The sequence below is a fragment of the Lithobates pipiens genome, unplaced genomic scaffold (assembly GCF_037356315.1).
Source record: "Lithobates pipiens isolate NorthernLeopardFrog02 unplaced genomic scaffold, aLitPip1_a1.2 Scaffold_16, whole genome shotgun sequence".
NCBI lineage: Eukaryota > Metazoa > Chordata > Amphibia > Anura > Ranidae > Lithobates > Lithobates pipiens.
In genome coordinates, this window is record NW_027507748.1 from 650,533,892 (window position 1) to 650,548,648 (window position 14,757).

The following is a 14,757-nucleotide window of genomic DNA, read 5'->3' on the forward strand; positions in this document are numbered from 1 at the left end:
AGACAGTTGGGCTATCTTTGCTAGAGTCTGCTGTTACAAACTTATTTAACTTTATGGAATATGCAAGAAAAGGGAGATATTCCTTCTGGCTTTATAATTGTCTAAAATAGAGTAAAACTCAACCTGAATATCATGCCATCTATAGCAACAAAGAAAAAAAACAAAACCCAATCCACTACCACACACGCAAAGTGAAATAACAGTATTTAAAGAAGAGTTTCAGACAAGGTATAGTTTTACATATTTACCATAACTGGCCAAGGAATGAGTAGGCTGGAAACAACTGAAGTGGACACGCCAACTTCAGTAATCTCCACTTTCTTTGTCAGAGCAATGGTGAATTAATTAAAAATATGACCCCGGATTTCTGGATTTAATAGGCCGAGATATTAAAAGGTTAATTCCAGGTCTGAAGTCATGCTAGTGTCACACAGAGACATTTTGGGGTTTTCTCAATTTGCTGGGGGTCTGTCAACAACCCTGCTTACAGAACTGGTGATAGAAACAATGGTTTATGATTTACTCACACACCTGGGATAATAAACAAACTGACTGATGTTAGCACGCATATGGAATGTGAAAATTTTACGTACGCTCAGGTAGACTTGATGAGCAAGGCTTGGTATACAGTAATCAACCATTTTCTTAGCTCTGAGAAAGAAACACAGAAGAGAACCCCCCTCACAGAAAGAACGTTTTTTTCCCCTTGCAACAATTTCACCAGCTCAAAGCATTCATATAATAGAAATCATTTCACAAACTCTATACTGCAAATCATCAGGACCCTCTGTGAGATATTATAGATATATCTTACAAGCTATTGGAATTATAAGCTATTTTAACTGACAAACATTATGGACATATTCATAGGATTGTAAACCGTAACACAGTATACATGTTGGAAGGGTACATAAATATGTTATCCTGGCAAGATATTCCATTGCTGGAAAAAGGGGTGGTAATATGACAACAGTTTGTTTATCTGTAATCAATATTGTTAGGGAAATGTGTGCTGTGAGGTAACTATATTCAATTAGTAGTTTAAAGTATACTAAGTATTTTACAAATTACAATTGCTGTATATGAAATTCCACCACCTGATAATCAAAAATTTGTACTGTTAACTACTTGCCTACCAGGCCAGTTCTGACACGTCTACATGTAAAAATCATACTTTTTTTGCTAGAAAATTACTCAGAACCCCCAAACTTTATATATATGTTTGTTTGTTTTTTTAGCAGAGACCCTAGGGAATTAAATTGTGGTTGTTGCAACTTTTTATCTTGTACATTATTTGTGCAACAATTTTTCAAATGTGTTTAAAAAAAAAAAAAAAACTGTTTTATGCATTAAAAAAATAAATAAATAAAATAAAAAGTTAGCCTAATTTTTTTGTATAATGTGAAAGATGATGTTACGCCGAATAAATAGATACCTAAGATGTCATGCTTTAAAATTGCGCACAATTCAGGTTACAGAGAACAAACATTTTTACAGAATAACAGAGAAGCTCTTGCGCTAGAATTATTACTATTGCTCTAACGTTTGTGGCGATATCTCACATGTGTGGTTTAAAGATTGTTTACATATGTGGAAGAGATCTACGCATGCATTTACTTCTGCGAGAGAGCACGTGGGGACGGGGGGGCGCTTTATTTTTTTTTTACATTTATTTTTATATTTTGATATTTTCTTTTTTATCCCTTTTATTCCTATTACAGTACAAGGAATGTAAACATCCCTTGTAATAGGAATAGGGCATGACAGGTCCACTTTACAGAGACCTGGGGTCTATAATTCCCCACATCTCTCCTCTAGACTGGGAAGCATGAAATCAAAAAAAGAACGATCTCAGCTTCCTAGTCGAGGTGGCGGCATTTTTTTCAAATGCAGAGGCTGGGTGTGACATCATAACATTGCGTCCAGCCTCTGAACGATCATAGAGACTTCGGGTCTGCCAGGAAATCTCTATGGACAAAATCCGCAACCGTTCAATCCCCTCTCGAGCCGATGGGAGCACCGGAGGATGGTGGGAGGGAACGCCCCCTCCGGCTGCAAGCAAGAGTGATCAAGCAGCTGAACTGCCACTATGATTGTTCTTACAGTGAAGGGAATCGCTGGCTGTAAAAGAAGATATCTGAATGATGCCTGCAGTTACAGACATCATTCAGATATCCCGACTCAAAGTCTGCAATGTCATATGATGTTGGGCAGGCGGCAAGTGGTTAAATATTGCTTATACATTACTTATACATTGGCAGTTACCAGATCTCCTAAAGAGTGATTGATTTTATATATATATAAATCAGTCACATGGCCACGCTTGATATTATGAGAAAGTGAACATTCCTATTTTTTATTTTACATTAAATCAGAACAGACATTCCGTCTCTTAGAATGACACTTGGTGGTGAACAGAGGCAATGCTTAAAGTGGTTGTATAGTAATTTTTTTTTCACTTTTACCTACAGGTAAGCCTATAATAAGGTTTACCTGTAGGTAAAAAAAATATCTCCTAAACCTGTATGGTTTAGGAGATATTCCCCTCGCAATGCGCCGCTGACTGCAGCGGCGCATGCGCACAGGGAATTCTCGGCTGAAAGTCCGGTAGACGGACCATGCACGGGAGTGACGATATCGCAGGTCTGGCCACTCACAGCGCCGGAGCCACGATACCCGGAAGACATGCCGAGGAACATGTCAGCTCCCTCGGTGTGGATCAGGCCAGACGTTGGGACCTCGTTCTAAGGTAAGTATTTCATAATGAGCTAGTATGCACCGCATACTAGCTCATTATGCCTTTTCCTTTGCAGGTCAAAAAAAAATACTTCAACAGGTTTACTCCCGCTTTAAACAAACGAGTCAATGTTTAACCGGATGAACCAATGAAAAGAAGTTTCACCTTCTGGGCTAGGCTTATTAAAATTGTTATAACCTTATTGTTCGGAACTGAATATAGGACAAGTGTAGGGAGGCCGTTAGGGACTTAATCCATACAGGATACACACCCATTTGGTCACAATTTATCCATCCAGTCAGCTGTCCATCCAGAAGCACACGCATCATCATGCCTCATCATCTGACACCTCAGGTACACCAAGACGTTGCTCCCACCTAGCAAGGCGCTTTTTGGAAAAGCAGCCATTTTAGAAGACTCAGGAAACGACCATTGTAAGCCAGCAGCCATTTTAAAAGGGTAATTATAATATATTGACACTACTGATTCATTGCTTAGCTTGATAAGCCTATCGATTTATTTCTTGTGATACCCAGATTGATCTTCATGGATATTACAACCATTTAAATTTCTTTAATTCTATTTTTGTTTTTCCAATTTTAATTCTTTTCCATTTTGCACTACAACAGCATACATTTTTTACGTAGGTTAACACTTATTCCTTCTGCAGGGGAATAACTGTCGGACTTCGTAAACCACAGACTATTGTCTGATAGTTATATATGGTTATTTTGTCCACGGGTAGAATTTGTTATATGTGTTATATACTACCTTGTTATTTTTATGTACATCCACTAATCTAACTATTTATTGTGAATATTTGACTTGGTGAATAAATATAAATTTATTTCTATATTCAGTATGTATTCACATCAATTATGTGTTATTCTAAAGAAATTCTACTTGTCTAAAATTACTCAAAATTAATCATTCAGGCAATTCTTGATGCACAATGCATAACAGCTTCCTGGTCCTGTGATCAGAGGCTTGCCTGTTACATTGTGAATAGAGGAGGTCGGTCATTCAGCACAGGCACCATTTGGATAATGCTTTGCAATAATGAAAATGCATAAATGAAAAACGTTCTCTGATTGGACAAGGTGGAGAATAAGATGTCATCAACAGTTTCCCATTTACCAGATCAGCTTGTTTACAGGGTGAAGCAGCTCAAGCTGAAATTTACACAGGTTGGGCAAGTACAAATAGCCAACAGGGAAAAAATGGACCCGCTACAAGATGAGATCAACTGAACAACAAACTGGGTATAAGCCCAAGGAGGAACAGGTCCAAAAAAAACAAAAAAAAAACAAAGGTCCAAACAAGAAAGACTAACTGGTCTAACACAGAAAGGCAAAGGGACTAGTATCTCTAACCCACAAGGGTCTTAAGGGCCCCCATGAGCCCTCCAGATTCCCGAAGGGTGCAATCTCACACGTTCAATGAGATGGGGGAAAGAGGGTGCATGGAATACACCACCATCAGGGTAGGCAGGAATGATAATTAGGCCTTGGCCATAGACTGGTAAAATGGGTACCACCAAAAGACATGGGGGATGATACCCTCTCTAACACCCCTAGATGGCACTGCAGCCTACAGAAGAATGCTGCAGAGCCACCTGATCCCAAACACAGCCATGGTTCTAAGGAGCTCCTGATCCCACCAGGTCCACTAAAGCATCAGATGTTAAGCAAGGGACAGAGATCTCAGCCAAAGCACTAAGAGCATATGCCTAAGAACAGGACAGAAAAGGTATCTGGAAGTTCTTCCCCAGAAGGCTGCTGATCAGCCAAGGAGAAGAGGTCCCACAAAGTCTTCTAGACACATACTGACCCCAGCAGAGACTACCTGCAGCACCAAGCTAGGGTAATCCCCATGCTGACAATCCTGAGAGGTACAGCGTTCTCTTCTCCAGTGACAATTTTTGCATACCGTGCAGGATCCAAGGTGCACCCCTATGCACAAACATCTCGTCTCAGCATAGACGCTATGGGTGGAGGAGAGCTAATTTCAAAGGCAATGTCCTTCAGTAAGACTGTTCGAGCGAGGCTAATACTCTCAGCATCATCCAGCAGAGGAATCCTACTTCCCAGAGACGTAGGCTCTGCAAAACCTAGGTGTGTCCAGCGGAATCTGAAGATGGAAATTTATTCAAGGCAGGCAGGGTCAAGCCTACATATACCCAGTGAAGTGACTGGACTCAGGTGATACACATATAAAACAAATCCTCCTACATAAATTATACCTGTTTGAACTGATGTAAAGAAGAGAAGACGTCAGATGAAGTCCAGAATGTATAAAGCTATCTATCTGTCTATCTTAATAGGTAAGTTGTCATAGAGCTTTTACAGGAAGCAGGGCATATTATCTGTGAATATGACTGATATGAGGGTAAAAAAATAGTACCTCGGGTTTCCTAAGTTTCAACTCTCCATGTTTTTTGTTGGCTTCCCCAATCTCTTCAATACTCTGGGGCCGGCTGGACAACATCTCCATTCCGTCCGACACAAAACCATCAATCTCATGCAATTGCGCTGAAAAGAGATAGCCATAAAGAGGTCAGTAACAGCTAAAGCCCCAACCTAAGCAAAACATTTTATCTTGTTTCCAATGGCCAATGGTTCAATACTCAATAGGAAAAAGATTATTTAAAGTATAACTAAAGGCAAAACATGTTTTTTTTTGAGTAGAGTGGCGTGGGATTAGAAGACCGGTCAGGTTTTTATTATTGTCTGCAAACCCATGGGGATTTACTCTCTCTATTTAATCTATTTTATTTCTCTACCAATGGAGGCTGGTGCTCAATATTTTGCCCCCTCACTCGCACAACCCCCCACCCACGGGAGGCGGGTGGGAGGGCAGTGATTGGACAGTGGGCCATGATCAGAAGTGGTAAAGGCTCCTGGATTCCTGAAAGCTGCCCCTGGCCCCCTCACTCACACAATCCCCTCCCCCCACGCATGCCCAGACAGGTTGGACCAGAAGGCGGCCATCCATGTCCTTATCTTACTTGTTGGCTGACCAATCTTGTCTCAAGACCCACTTCCTGATTGGCCGGGTAGAGAAGCAGGAACACATTAGCAAATATTAATTTGCTAATGTCACACAACTAGGTGGGCTCATGGCGCAGTCCTCTGCACTTAGAGCACACCCTTTTTTGAAGCCAATCGATTGAAATCCATGCGTCCAGCACCCTGCATGTAGATTAGGGGACGCGAGCATGGATTAGGATGATGGCTCCACCGCTCTCTAACAAGTCTTCCATTAGTTCTTGTGACCCTTATGCAATCAGGGATTCCTTCACTTTGACGTGACTTCCTCTCCCTTCCTGTTTTGGCTATTGAACAGAAAGCAAAAAAAAATGTCCCCAATGGGACAAAGATGGCAAAAGAAAAAAAAAAAAGGACAGGGGTTATAACTATCTCTCTCCTACCTCTATCCAAAATTTAAAAAGAAGAAGTTTTAACTTTAGTTCTACTTTAACCAGTTGCCGACCGCCGCACGACGATGTACGTCGATAGCATGGCACGGGCAGGCATATTGGCGTACATGTACGTCCCTTGCCTCCCGCGGGTCGGGGGCCCGATCGGGCCCCCGCCCGGTGCCTGCGGCGGTCGGTATTCGTGCGGGAGCGATCCCGGACGAGGGGACGGCCATTCGTTCATGGCCACCCCCTCGCGATCGCTCCCGACGAATAGGAATCCCCCGTGACATCACTTCCTCTCCTGTAATGTAAACACAGGAGAGGAAGTGATGTATTCTCTCCTCCGTGTCGGTATTTTTCGTTCCGACACGGAGGAGAGCGGATCGGTGAGTTGCACCAACACTCTACACACACAGTAGAACATGCCAGGCACACTCACACCCCCCCTTTACCCCCCGATCACCCCCCCAATTACCCCTGCCCCCCAGTCACAGTGACACCAATGTAATTTTTTTTTTTTTTTTTGCATTGGTGTCATTTGTGACTGTAATAACTGTTAGGGCAGTTAGCGTTAGCCCCCTTTAGTTCTAATGTACCCCCCTAACCCCCCCAATAAAGGTTTAACCCCGTGATCACCCCCCGTCGCCAGTGTCACTAAGGCTGGGTTCACATTGCAGCGGTTTATGAGAACGAATGTGATTCGCACCGCACTGCAGTGCAAATCACATCCGATCTCTGTGCGATTCGAGTTCAGCCATTCGCCGCACCCGCCGCACCCGCCACACCCGCCGCACCCACCGCAAATTCGCACGGGACCCTTTTTTTGGCTCGCAGCAGAATCGGATCGCATGGGTGTTCACACCATGCGATCCGAGTTTGCAGATCGCACTGCGATATGCGAACTGATCTGGGGGTGTCAGTAACATTTCACTGACACTCCCAGCAGTTCGCATAGGGCAGTGTGAACTGCCGCCGGGAGGCATGCGATGCGGGAACCCGCCGCGGATTTGCGGCGTTTCCGCATCGCTCCAGTGTGAACCCAGCCTAATAAGCGATCATTTTTCTGATCGCCGTATTAGTGTCACAGGTGACGCTAGTTAGGCAGGTAGGTATTTAGGTTCGCCGCAGCTTTTTATAGCGCCGGGGACCCCCATATACTACCGCATAAAGCCCCCTGATTGCCCCCTAGTTAACCCTTTCACCAGTGATCACCATATAACTGTTACAGGTGACGCTGGTTGGTTAGTTATTTTTTATAGTTTCAGGGCACCCGCCATTTATTACCTAATAAAGGTTTAACCCCCTGATCACCCGGCGGGTGTCATTTGTGACTAATAACTGTTAGGGCAGTTAGGGTTAGCCCCCTTTAGTTCTAAGGTACCCCCCTAACCCCCCCAATAAAGGTTTAACCCCGTGATCACCCCCCGTCGCCAGTGTCACTAAGGCTGGGTTCACATTGCAGCGGTTTATGAGAACGGATGTGATTCGCACCGCACTGCAGTGCAAATCACATCCGATCTCTGTGCGATTCGAGTTCAGCCATTCGCCGCACCCGCCACACCCGCCGCACCCGCCGCAAATTCGCACGGGACCCTTTTTTTGGCCCGCAGCAGAATCGGATCGCATGGGTGTTCACACCATGCGATCCGAGTTTGCAGATCGCACTGCGATATGCGAACTGATCTGGGGGTGTCAGTAACATTTCACTGACACTCCCAGCAGTTCGCATAGGGCAGTGTGAACTGCCGCCGGGAGGCATGCGATGCGGGAACCCGCCGCGCATTCGTGGTGTTCCCGCATCGCTCCAGTGTGAACCCAGCCTAATAAGCGATCGTTTTTCTGATCGCTGTATTAGTGTCACAGGTGACGCTAGTTAGGCAGGTAGGTATTTAGGTTCGCCGCAGCTTTTTATAACGCCAGGGACCCCCATATACTACCGCATAAAGCCCCCTGATTGCCCCCTAGTTAACCCTTTCACCAGTGATCACCATATAACTGTTACAGGTGACGCTGGTTGGTTAGTTATTTTTTTATAGTTTCAGGGCACCCGCCATTTATTACCTAGTCTCACTAGTGTACCCCTAAATTTAGGGGTGTCTACTTTCCAAAATGGGGTCATTTGGGGGGGGTTTGTGCCATCTTGGCATTTTATGGCCTTCAAAACTGTAACGCCCTTAGAAAGCCTGAAGGCGGTGCTTGGTTTTCGGGGCCCCGTACGCGGCTAGGCTCCCAAAAAGTCCCACATATGTGGTATCCCCGTACTCAGGAGAAGCAGCAGAATTTATTTTGGGGTGTCATTTCACATATGCCCATGGCATGCGTGAGCAATATATCATTTAGTGACAACTTTGTGAAAAAAAAAAAAAAAAGTTTGTAATTTTCCCGCAACTTGTGGCAAAATATAAAATATTCCATGAACTCAACATGCCTCTCAGCAAATAGCTTGGGGTGTCTACTTTCTAAAATGGGGTCATTTGTGGGGGTTTTGTGCCATCTTGGCATTTTATGGCCTTCAAAACTGTAATAGGTAGTGAGAAGTGAACTCAAAAATGTACGCCCTTAGAAAGCCTGAAGGCGGTGCTTGGTTTTCGGGGCCCCGTACGCGGCTAGGCTCCCAAAAAGTCCCACATATGTGGTATCCCCGTACTCAGGAGAAGCAGCAGAATTTATTTTGGGGTGTCATTTCACATATGCCCATGGCATGTGTGAGCAATATATCATTTAGTGACAACTTTGTGAAAAAAAAAAAAAAAAAAAAAGTTTGTAATTTTCCCGCAACTTGTGGCAAAATATAAAATATTCCATGAACTCAACATGCCTCTCAGCAAATAGCTTGGGGTGTCTACTTTCTAAAATGGGGTCATTTGTGGGGGTTTTGTGCCATCTTGGCATTTTATGGCCTTCAAAACTGTAATAGGTAGTGAGAAGTGAACTCAAAAATTTACGCCCTTAGAAAGCCTGAAGGCGGTGCTTGGTTTTCGGGGCCCCGTACGCGGCTAGGCTCCCAAAAAGTCCCACATATGTGGTATCCCCGTACTCAGGAGAAGCAGCAGAATTTATTTTGGGGTGTTATTTCACATACGCCCATAGCATGTGTGAGCAATATATCATTTAGTGACAACTTTGTGTAAAAAAAAAAAAAAATTTTTTTTTTTGTCATTATTCAATCGCTTGAGGCAAAAAAATAAAATATTCAATGGGCTCAACATGCCTCTTATCAATTTCCTTAGGGGGTCTACTTTCCAAAATGGGGTCATTTGGGGGGGTTTTGTACTGCCCTGCCATTTTAGCACCTCAAGAAATGAGATAGGCAGTCGTAAACTAAAAGCTGCGTAAATTGCAGAAAACGTACCTTAGTTTGTAGATGTGACAACTTTTGCGCAAACCAATAAATATACAATTATTGACTTTTTTTTTACCAAAGACATGTGGCTGAATACATTTTGGCCTAAATGTATGACTAAAATTGAGTTTATTGGATTTTTCTAATAACAAAAAGTAGAAAATATCATTTTTTTTCAAAATTTGCGGTCTTTTTACGTTTATATCGCAAAAAATAAAAATCGCAGAGGCAATCAAATACCATCAAAAGAAAGCTCTATTTGTGGGAAGAAAAGGACGCAAATTTTGTTTGGGTACAACATTGCATGACCGCGCAATTACCAGTTAAAGCAGCGCAGTGCCAAAGTGTAAAAAGACCTCTGGTCATTTACCAGCAAAATGGTCCGGTCTGAAAGTGGTTAATATAACCGCTTGGCGGTGAGAGCACACAAATATGCAGCCCCTTCAGCGGGTGGACCATGGCACTGAATGGCCGCATATTTGCGTGCATTCGTGGAAATAGAGCTGTGCCGAGAGTGTACGCCCTGCGCGCTCCTAGCACAGTTACCAGCGGCTAACGGAAAGCTCCTGATTGCCCGAAGCCCAGCCCTGCCACACCCCCCAGCATTCTAAACCTCTTAAAGGGCTGGCAAGCGCTGGAGTTAGGCTTCTGAAGCTAAAAGTGTGAATGCCAGCTCACAGTCTAGCAACCACACTGTCCACAATCTTTGTTTTTATTGTCCAGTATCTCCTCCCATCACCGCTAGAAAAAAACCCTAATGAAGGTGGATTTGTGAATCCCTGAACAAACATTGGGTGTATCTACTGACTTGTTATCAAGATTAATACATTTTCACTGTACTATTTCTAGACATGTGAGACAGGCATGGTGTCAGACCACAGCCACCTTAACCAACTTGTGACAAATGGCTCAAACTCAAACCATGCTGTCACTGATACACGACAATGGCACTCTCAGCCTCACCCTTCACAAAGATTTTCCAGCTTGAAGGACCACAATCTCAGTGCCAGCAGACTGAGAGTGATCATCGCTGAGTATGGTAAAGATGATCTTCAGTCTTAAAAAAATAAATAAAAAAGGGCACTTGATTGTTCGGGGTCCAGTTCTTGGGGCTCCAAAGCCAGCTCCCCACTGGGCATGCATGAGCCACGCTGTGCTGTATGAATGGTCCTGCAGCCTTCTAGGACCTTTGATGTGTCCCAGAAAGTTGCAGGAAGGGGGGGCTTAAGGGGGGAGGAGAACTTCCGCTCTGATCACCTATCCAGTCAGAGCAGAAGTGAGAGCAGGTTAAACAAAGTACCCATGTCCACCCCCAAAAAGAAAACCTCCAAAAGTGGGGGAGGAGGGAGGAAGGAGGTCTCAAAGCAACGTGAAGTTCTGTTTTAACTATACAGTTAACACTTTATACCCCAAATCAATTACTGTCACAAAATGTTTTTACTGTAAATATCAAACGGTCACACCGCTGTGGGAATATTCCCGTCTACCAGAATTACTCATCATACCCACTTTTGAGCTGTGGGTCACAAAAGGAGTACTATATCTGTCCCAATTATACACCAGATGTGGTATTCGACCATTTCAAGAGCTTAAAATGGAATTTGACCTATCTAATTCTGTTTTTTCATTACCTTCAGCTCAAGCTTCCTTCTACCCATTCGGTGTGTTTTTGGGAACTGACCCTAAAAAGTTGACGTCTACCTTTTATAATTGCCTGCTTTAGGTTTCCAGTTGAAAACTCCTTAGGTGCTGGACAAAGACCGGCAGGATGCCCTGCAATCTTGCAAGTTAGTTTCTCCAAAACATTCTAACCAACTCACTCATCAATACCTTTTGCACAGGGCCTATTTAACTCCTCTCAATTTATCTAGGTATTGTCGGAAGCATAACCCTTCCTGTCTTAAGTGTGGTGAACCTAGCCGTTCTTTTTACCACCTACCACATACTATAGTCATGCCCAGTCATCCAAGATTACTGGCTACTGGTGGTACAGTTTTTGCATGATCGCATGGGCTCCCTGTTAACCCTATGTTCTAAACAGTGTCAGCTGGGTTTACTCACTGACCAGAACAGTGATAAATACCTTTACATTTTCCTACAAGAAACTCTTTTTATTGCTAGGATGATGATAACTAGGGTGTGGCTTAGGGCTCTACCACCAACAGTTTAGGAAGCGATTGCTGCTGTCAATCTTATACTTCCTTACAAGAAAGTAATTTACATTTACAGAACATGCCCAGCTAAATATTCTAAGATTTGAGACAGGTGGCTAGACCAAGCATCTACCTACTCTGTCAATGATGAATGTGAAAATGTCTGAATCTCAACCATACAAATCCATTGCTTTCTTTATTGTATATACACAACATGTATTAAGTTTTGCAGACCACTCATTAAAGCTTTTTTAATAGGTTTTTTTTGTTTTGTTTTTTAATTGTATTGTGGTTGTGCTGCACTTTATTACTACTGATGTATGTAGCATTCTCATCTTCTGTGGCACTTTACAACAGTATTAAAAAAAAAAACACACAACAGATATGACAGATACAGTATCTCACAAAAGTGAGTACACCCCCCCTTTTTGTAAATATTTTATTATATCTTGTCATGTGACAACACTGAAGAAATTGCACTTTGCTACAATGTAAAGTAGTGAGTGTACAGCTTGTATCATAGTGTAAGTTTGCTGTCCCCTCAAAATAACTCAAAATAAACACACAGCCATTAATGTCCAAACAGCTGGCAACAAAAGTGAGTACACCCCTAAGTGAAAATGCCCAATATGGGCCCAAAGTGTCAATATTTTGTGTGACTGCCCTTCTTTTCCAGCACTACCTTAACCCTCTTGGGCATGGAGTTCACCGGAGCTTCACAGGTTGCCACTGGAGTTCTCTTCCACTCTTGCATGACGACAGCACTGAGCTGGTGAATGTTAGAGACCTTGCGCAAAGCCACCTTCCGTTTGAGGAGGCCCCACAAATGCACAATAGGGTTTACGTCTAGAGATATGCTTGGCCAGTCAATCACCATTACCCTCAGCTTCTTTAGCAAGGAATTGGTCATCTTAGAGGTGTGTTTGGATTATCATGTTGGAACACTGCCCTGCGTCCCAGTATCTGAAGGGAGGGGATCATGCTCTGCTTCAGTATGTCACAGTACATGTTGGTATTCATGGTTCCCTCAATGAACTGTAGCTCCCCAGTGCCGGCAGCAATCATGCGGCCCCAGACCATGACACTCCCACCACCATGCTTGACTGTAGGTAAGTAAAGCTTGATTTTGTACTCCTCACCACACACGCTTGACACCATCTGAACCAAATAAGTTTATCTTGGTCTCATCAGACCACAGGACATTGTTCCCGTAATCCATGTCCTTAGGCTGCTTGTCTTCAGCAAACTGTTTGTGGGCTTTCTTGTGCATCATCTTTAGAAGAGGCTTCCTTCTGGGATGACAGCCATGCAGACCAATTTGATGCAGTATAGTATGGGCCCTGACAGGCTGACCCCCCCCCCCCACCCATTCAATCTCTGCATGAATGCTGGCAGCACTTATACGTCTATTTACCAAAGACAACCTCTGGATATGATGCTGAGCATGTGCACTCAACTTCATTGGGCGACCATGGCGAGGCCTGTTGCGAGTGGAACCTGTCCTGTTAAACCGCTGTATGGTCTTGGCCACCATGCTGCAGCTCGGTTTCAGGGTCTTGGCAATCTTCTTATAGCCTAGGTCATCTTTATGTAGAGCAACAATTATTTTATTCAGATACTCAGGGAGTTCTTTGCCATGAGGTGCCATGTTGAACTTCCAGTGACCAGTATGAGAGAGTGAGAGTGATAACACCAAATTTAACACACCTGCTCCCCATTCACACCTGAGACACATGACACGGAGGAGGGAAAATGTCTAATTGGGCCCAATTTGGAAATTTTCACTTAGGGGTGTACTCACTTTTGTTGCCAGAGATTTAGACATTATTGGCTGTGTGTTGAGTTATTTTGAGGGTACAACAAATTTACACTGTTATACAAGCTGTACACTCACTAATTTATATTGTAGCAAAGTGTCATTTCTTCAGTGTTGTCACAGGAAAAGATATAATAAAATATTTTAAAAATGTGAGGGGTGTAATCACTTTTGTGAGATACTGTATATGAAATACTTCCAAAGACAATAATCTATAAATACACAACAAAATATGTACAGTGGAGAAAATAATTATTTGATCCCCTGCATATTTTGTTTGCCCACTTAGGCCGCGTACACACGCGGGGACTGTTCGCCCAACTTTGTCCGTCAAACAGTTTCGGCAAACAGTCCACTCAAAATTAGCATGGACGGACATGGCCACACACGACGAACGAACAGTTTGCTGAAACCGTGCGCGATGACGTGAACGGCACGTACGACGGGACGAAAAATACGACGTCCTATACACTGCATTATAACTTTCGGCGTGTAAATCCTTTCTGAGCATGCGCGGAACTTAGTTTGACGAACAAGCCTACACACGAGGGGACTGTTCGCTGAAACAAAGTTTCAGCGGACAGTTTTTCGGAATTTCCGAAAAACCTTGTTCAGCGGACTGTTCGCTGAAACTGTCCGCTGAAAGCCCACACACGAGCGGACTGTTTGCCGAAACACTGTTCAGCGGACAAAGTTGGGCGAACAGTCCCCGCGTGTGTACGCGGCCTTACAAAGGAATGAAGGGTCTATAATTTTTTTTATCATAGGTGTATTTTAAATGATAGATACAGAATATGAACCCAAAATCCAGAAAAAACCCAATACAAATGTTAGAAATTGAGTTGCAGTTCAGTGCTTGGTGGAGAAACCCTTGTTGGCAAGCACAGAGGCAAGAGTGTTTCTTGTAGTTGGTTACCAGGTTTGCACACATCTCAGGAGGTAATTTGGTCCACTCTTCTTTACAGATCTTTAAATCCTTAAGGTTTCTTGTCTGTCGCTTGGCAACTCAAAGTTTCAGCTCCCTCCATACATTTTCTGTAGGATTAAGGTCTGGAGACTGGCTATGTCATTCCATGACCTTAATGTGCTTCTTCTTGTGCCACTCATTTGTTGCCTCGGAAGACCCATCCACGACCCGTCTACAGTGTTCTGGCTGAGAGAAGAAGGTTCTCATCCAAGATTTTACAATACATGGCCCTGTCCATTGACCCTTCATTGCGGCAAAGCCTGTAGCAGAGAAATAGCCCCAAAGCCCCAATATTTTCACCTCCATGCTTGACTGTAGGG

At 43.5% G+C, this 14,757-nt stretch overlaps 1 protein-coding gene across 3 annotated transcripts in view; it reads right to left on the reverse strand.

Moving 5' to 3' along the window:
* The window catches only part of DYNC2H1 (dynein cytoplasmic 2 heavy chain 1), a 694,454-nt gene that overhangs the window by 582,455 nt on the left and 97,242 nt on the right, over positions 1–14,757 (reverse strand). For all 3 annotated transcript variants that reach the window (XM_077484358.1, XM_077484357.1, XM_077484356.1), the window contains exon 20: positions 5,141–5,268. In XM_077484358.1, coding sequence (XP_077340484.1) covers positions 5,141–5,268 — 128 coding nt within the window. The remainder of the gene's footprint in view (positions 1–5,140; positions 5,269–14,757) is intronic.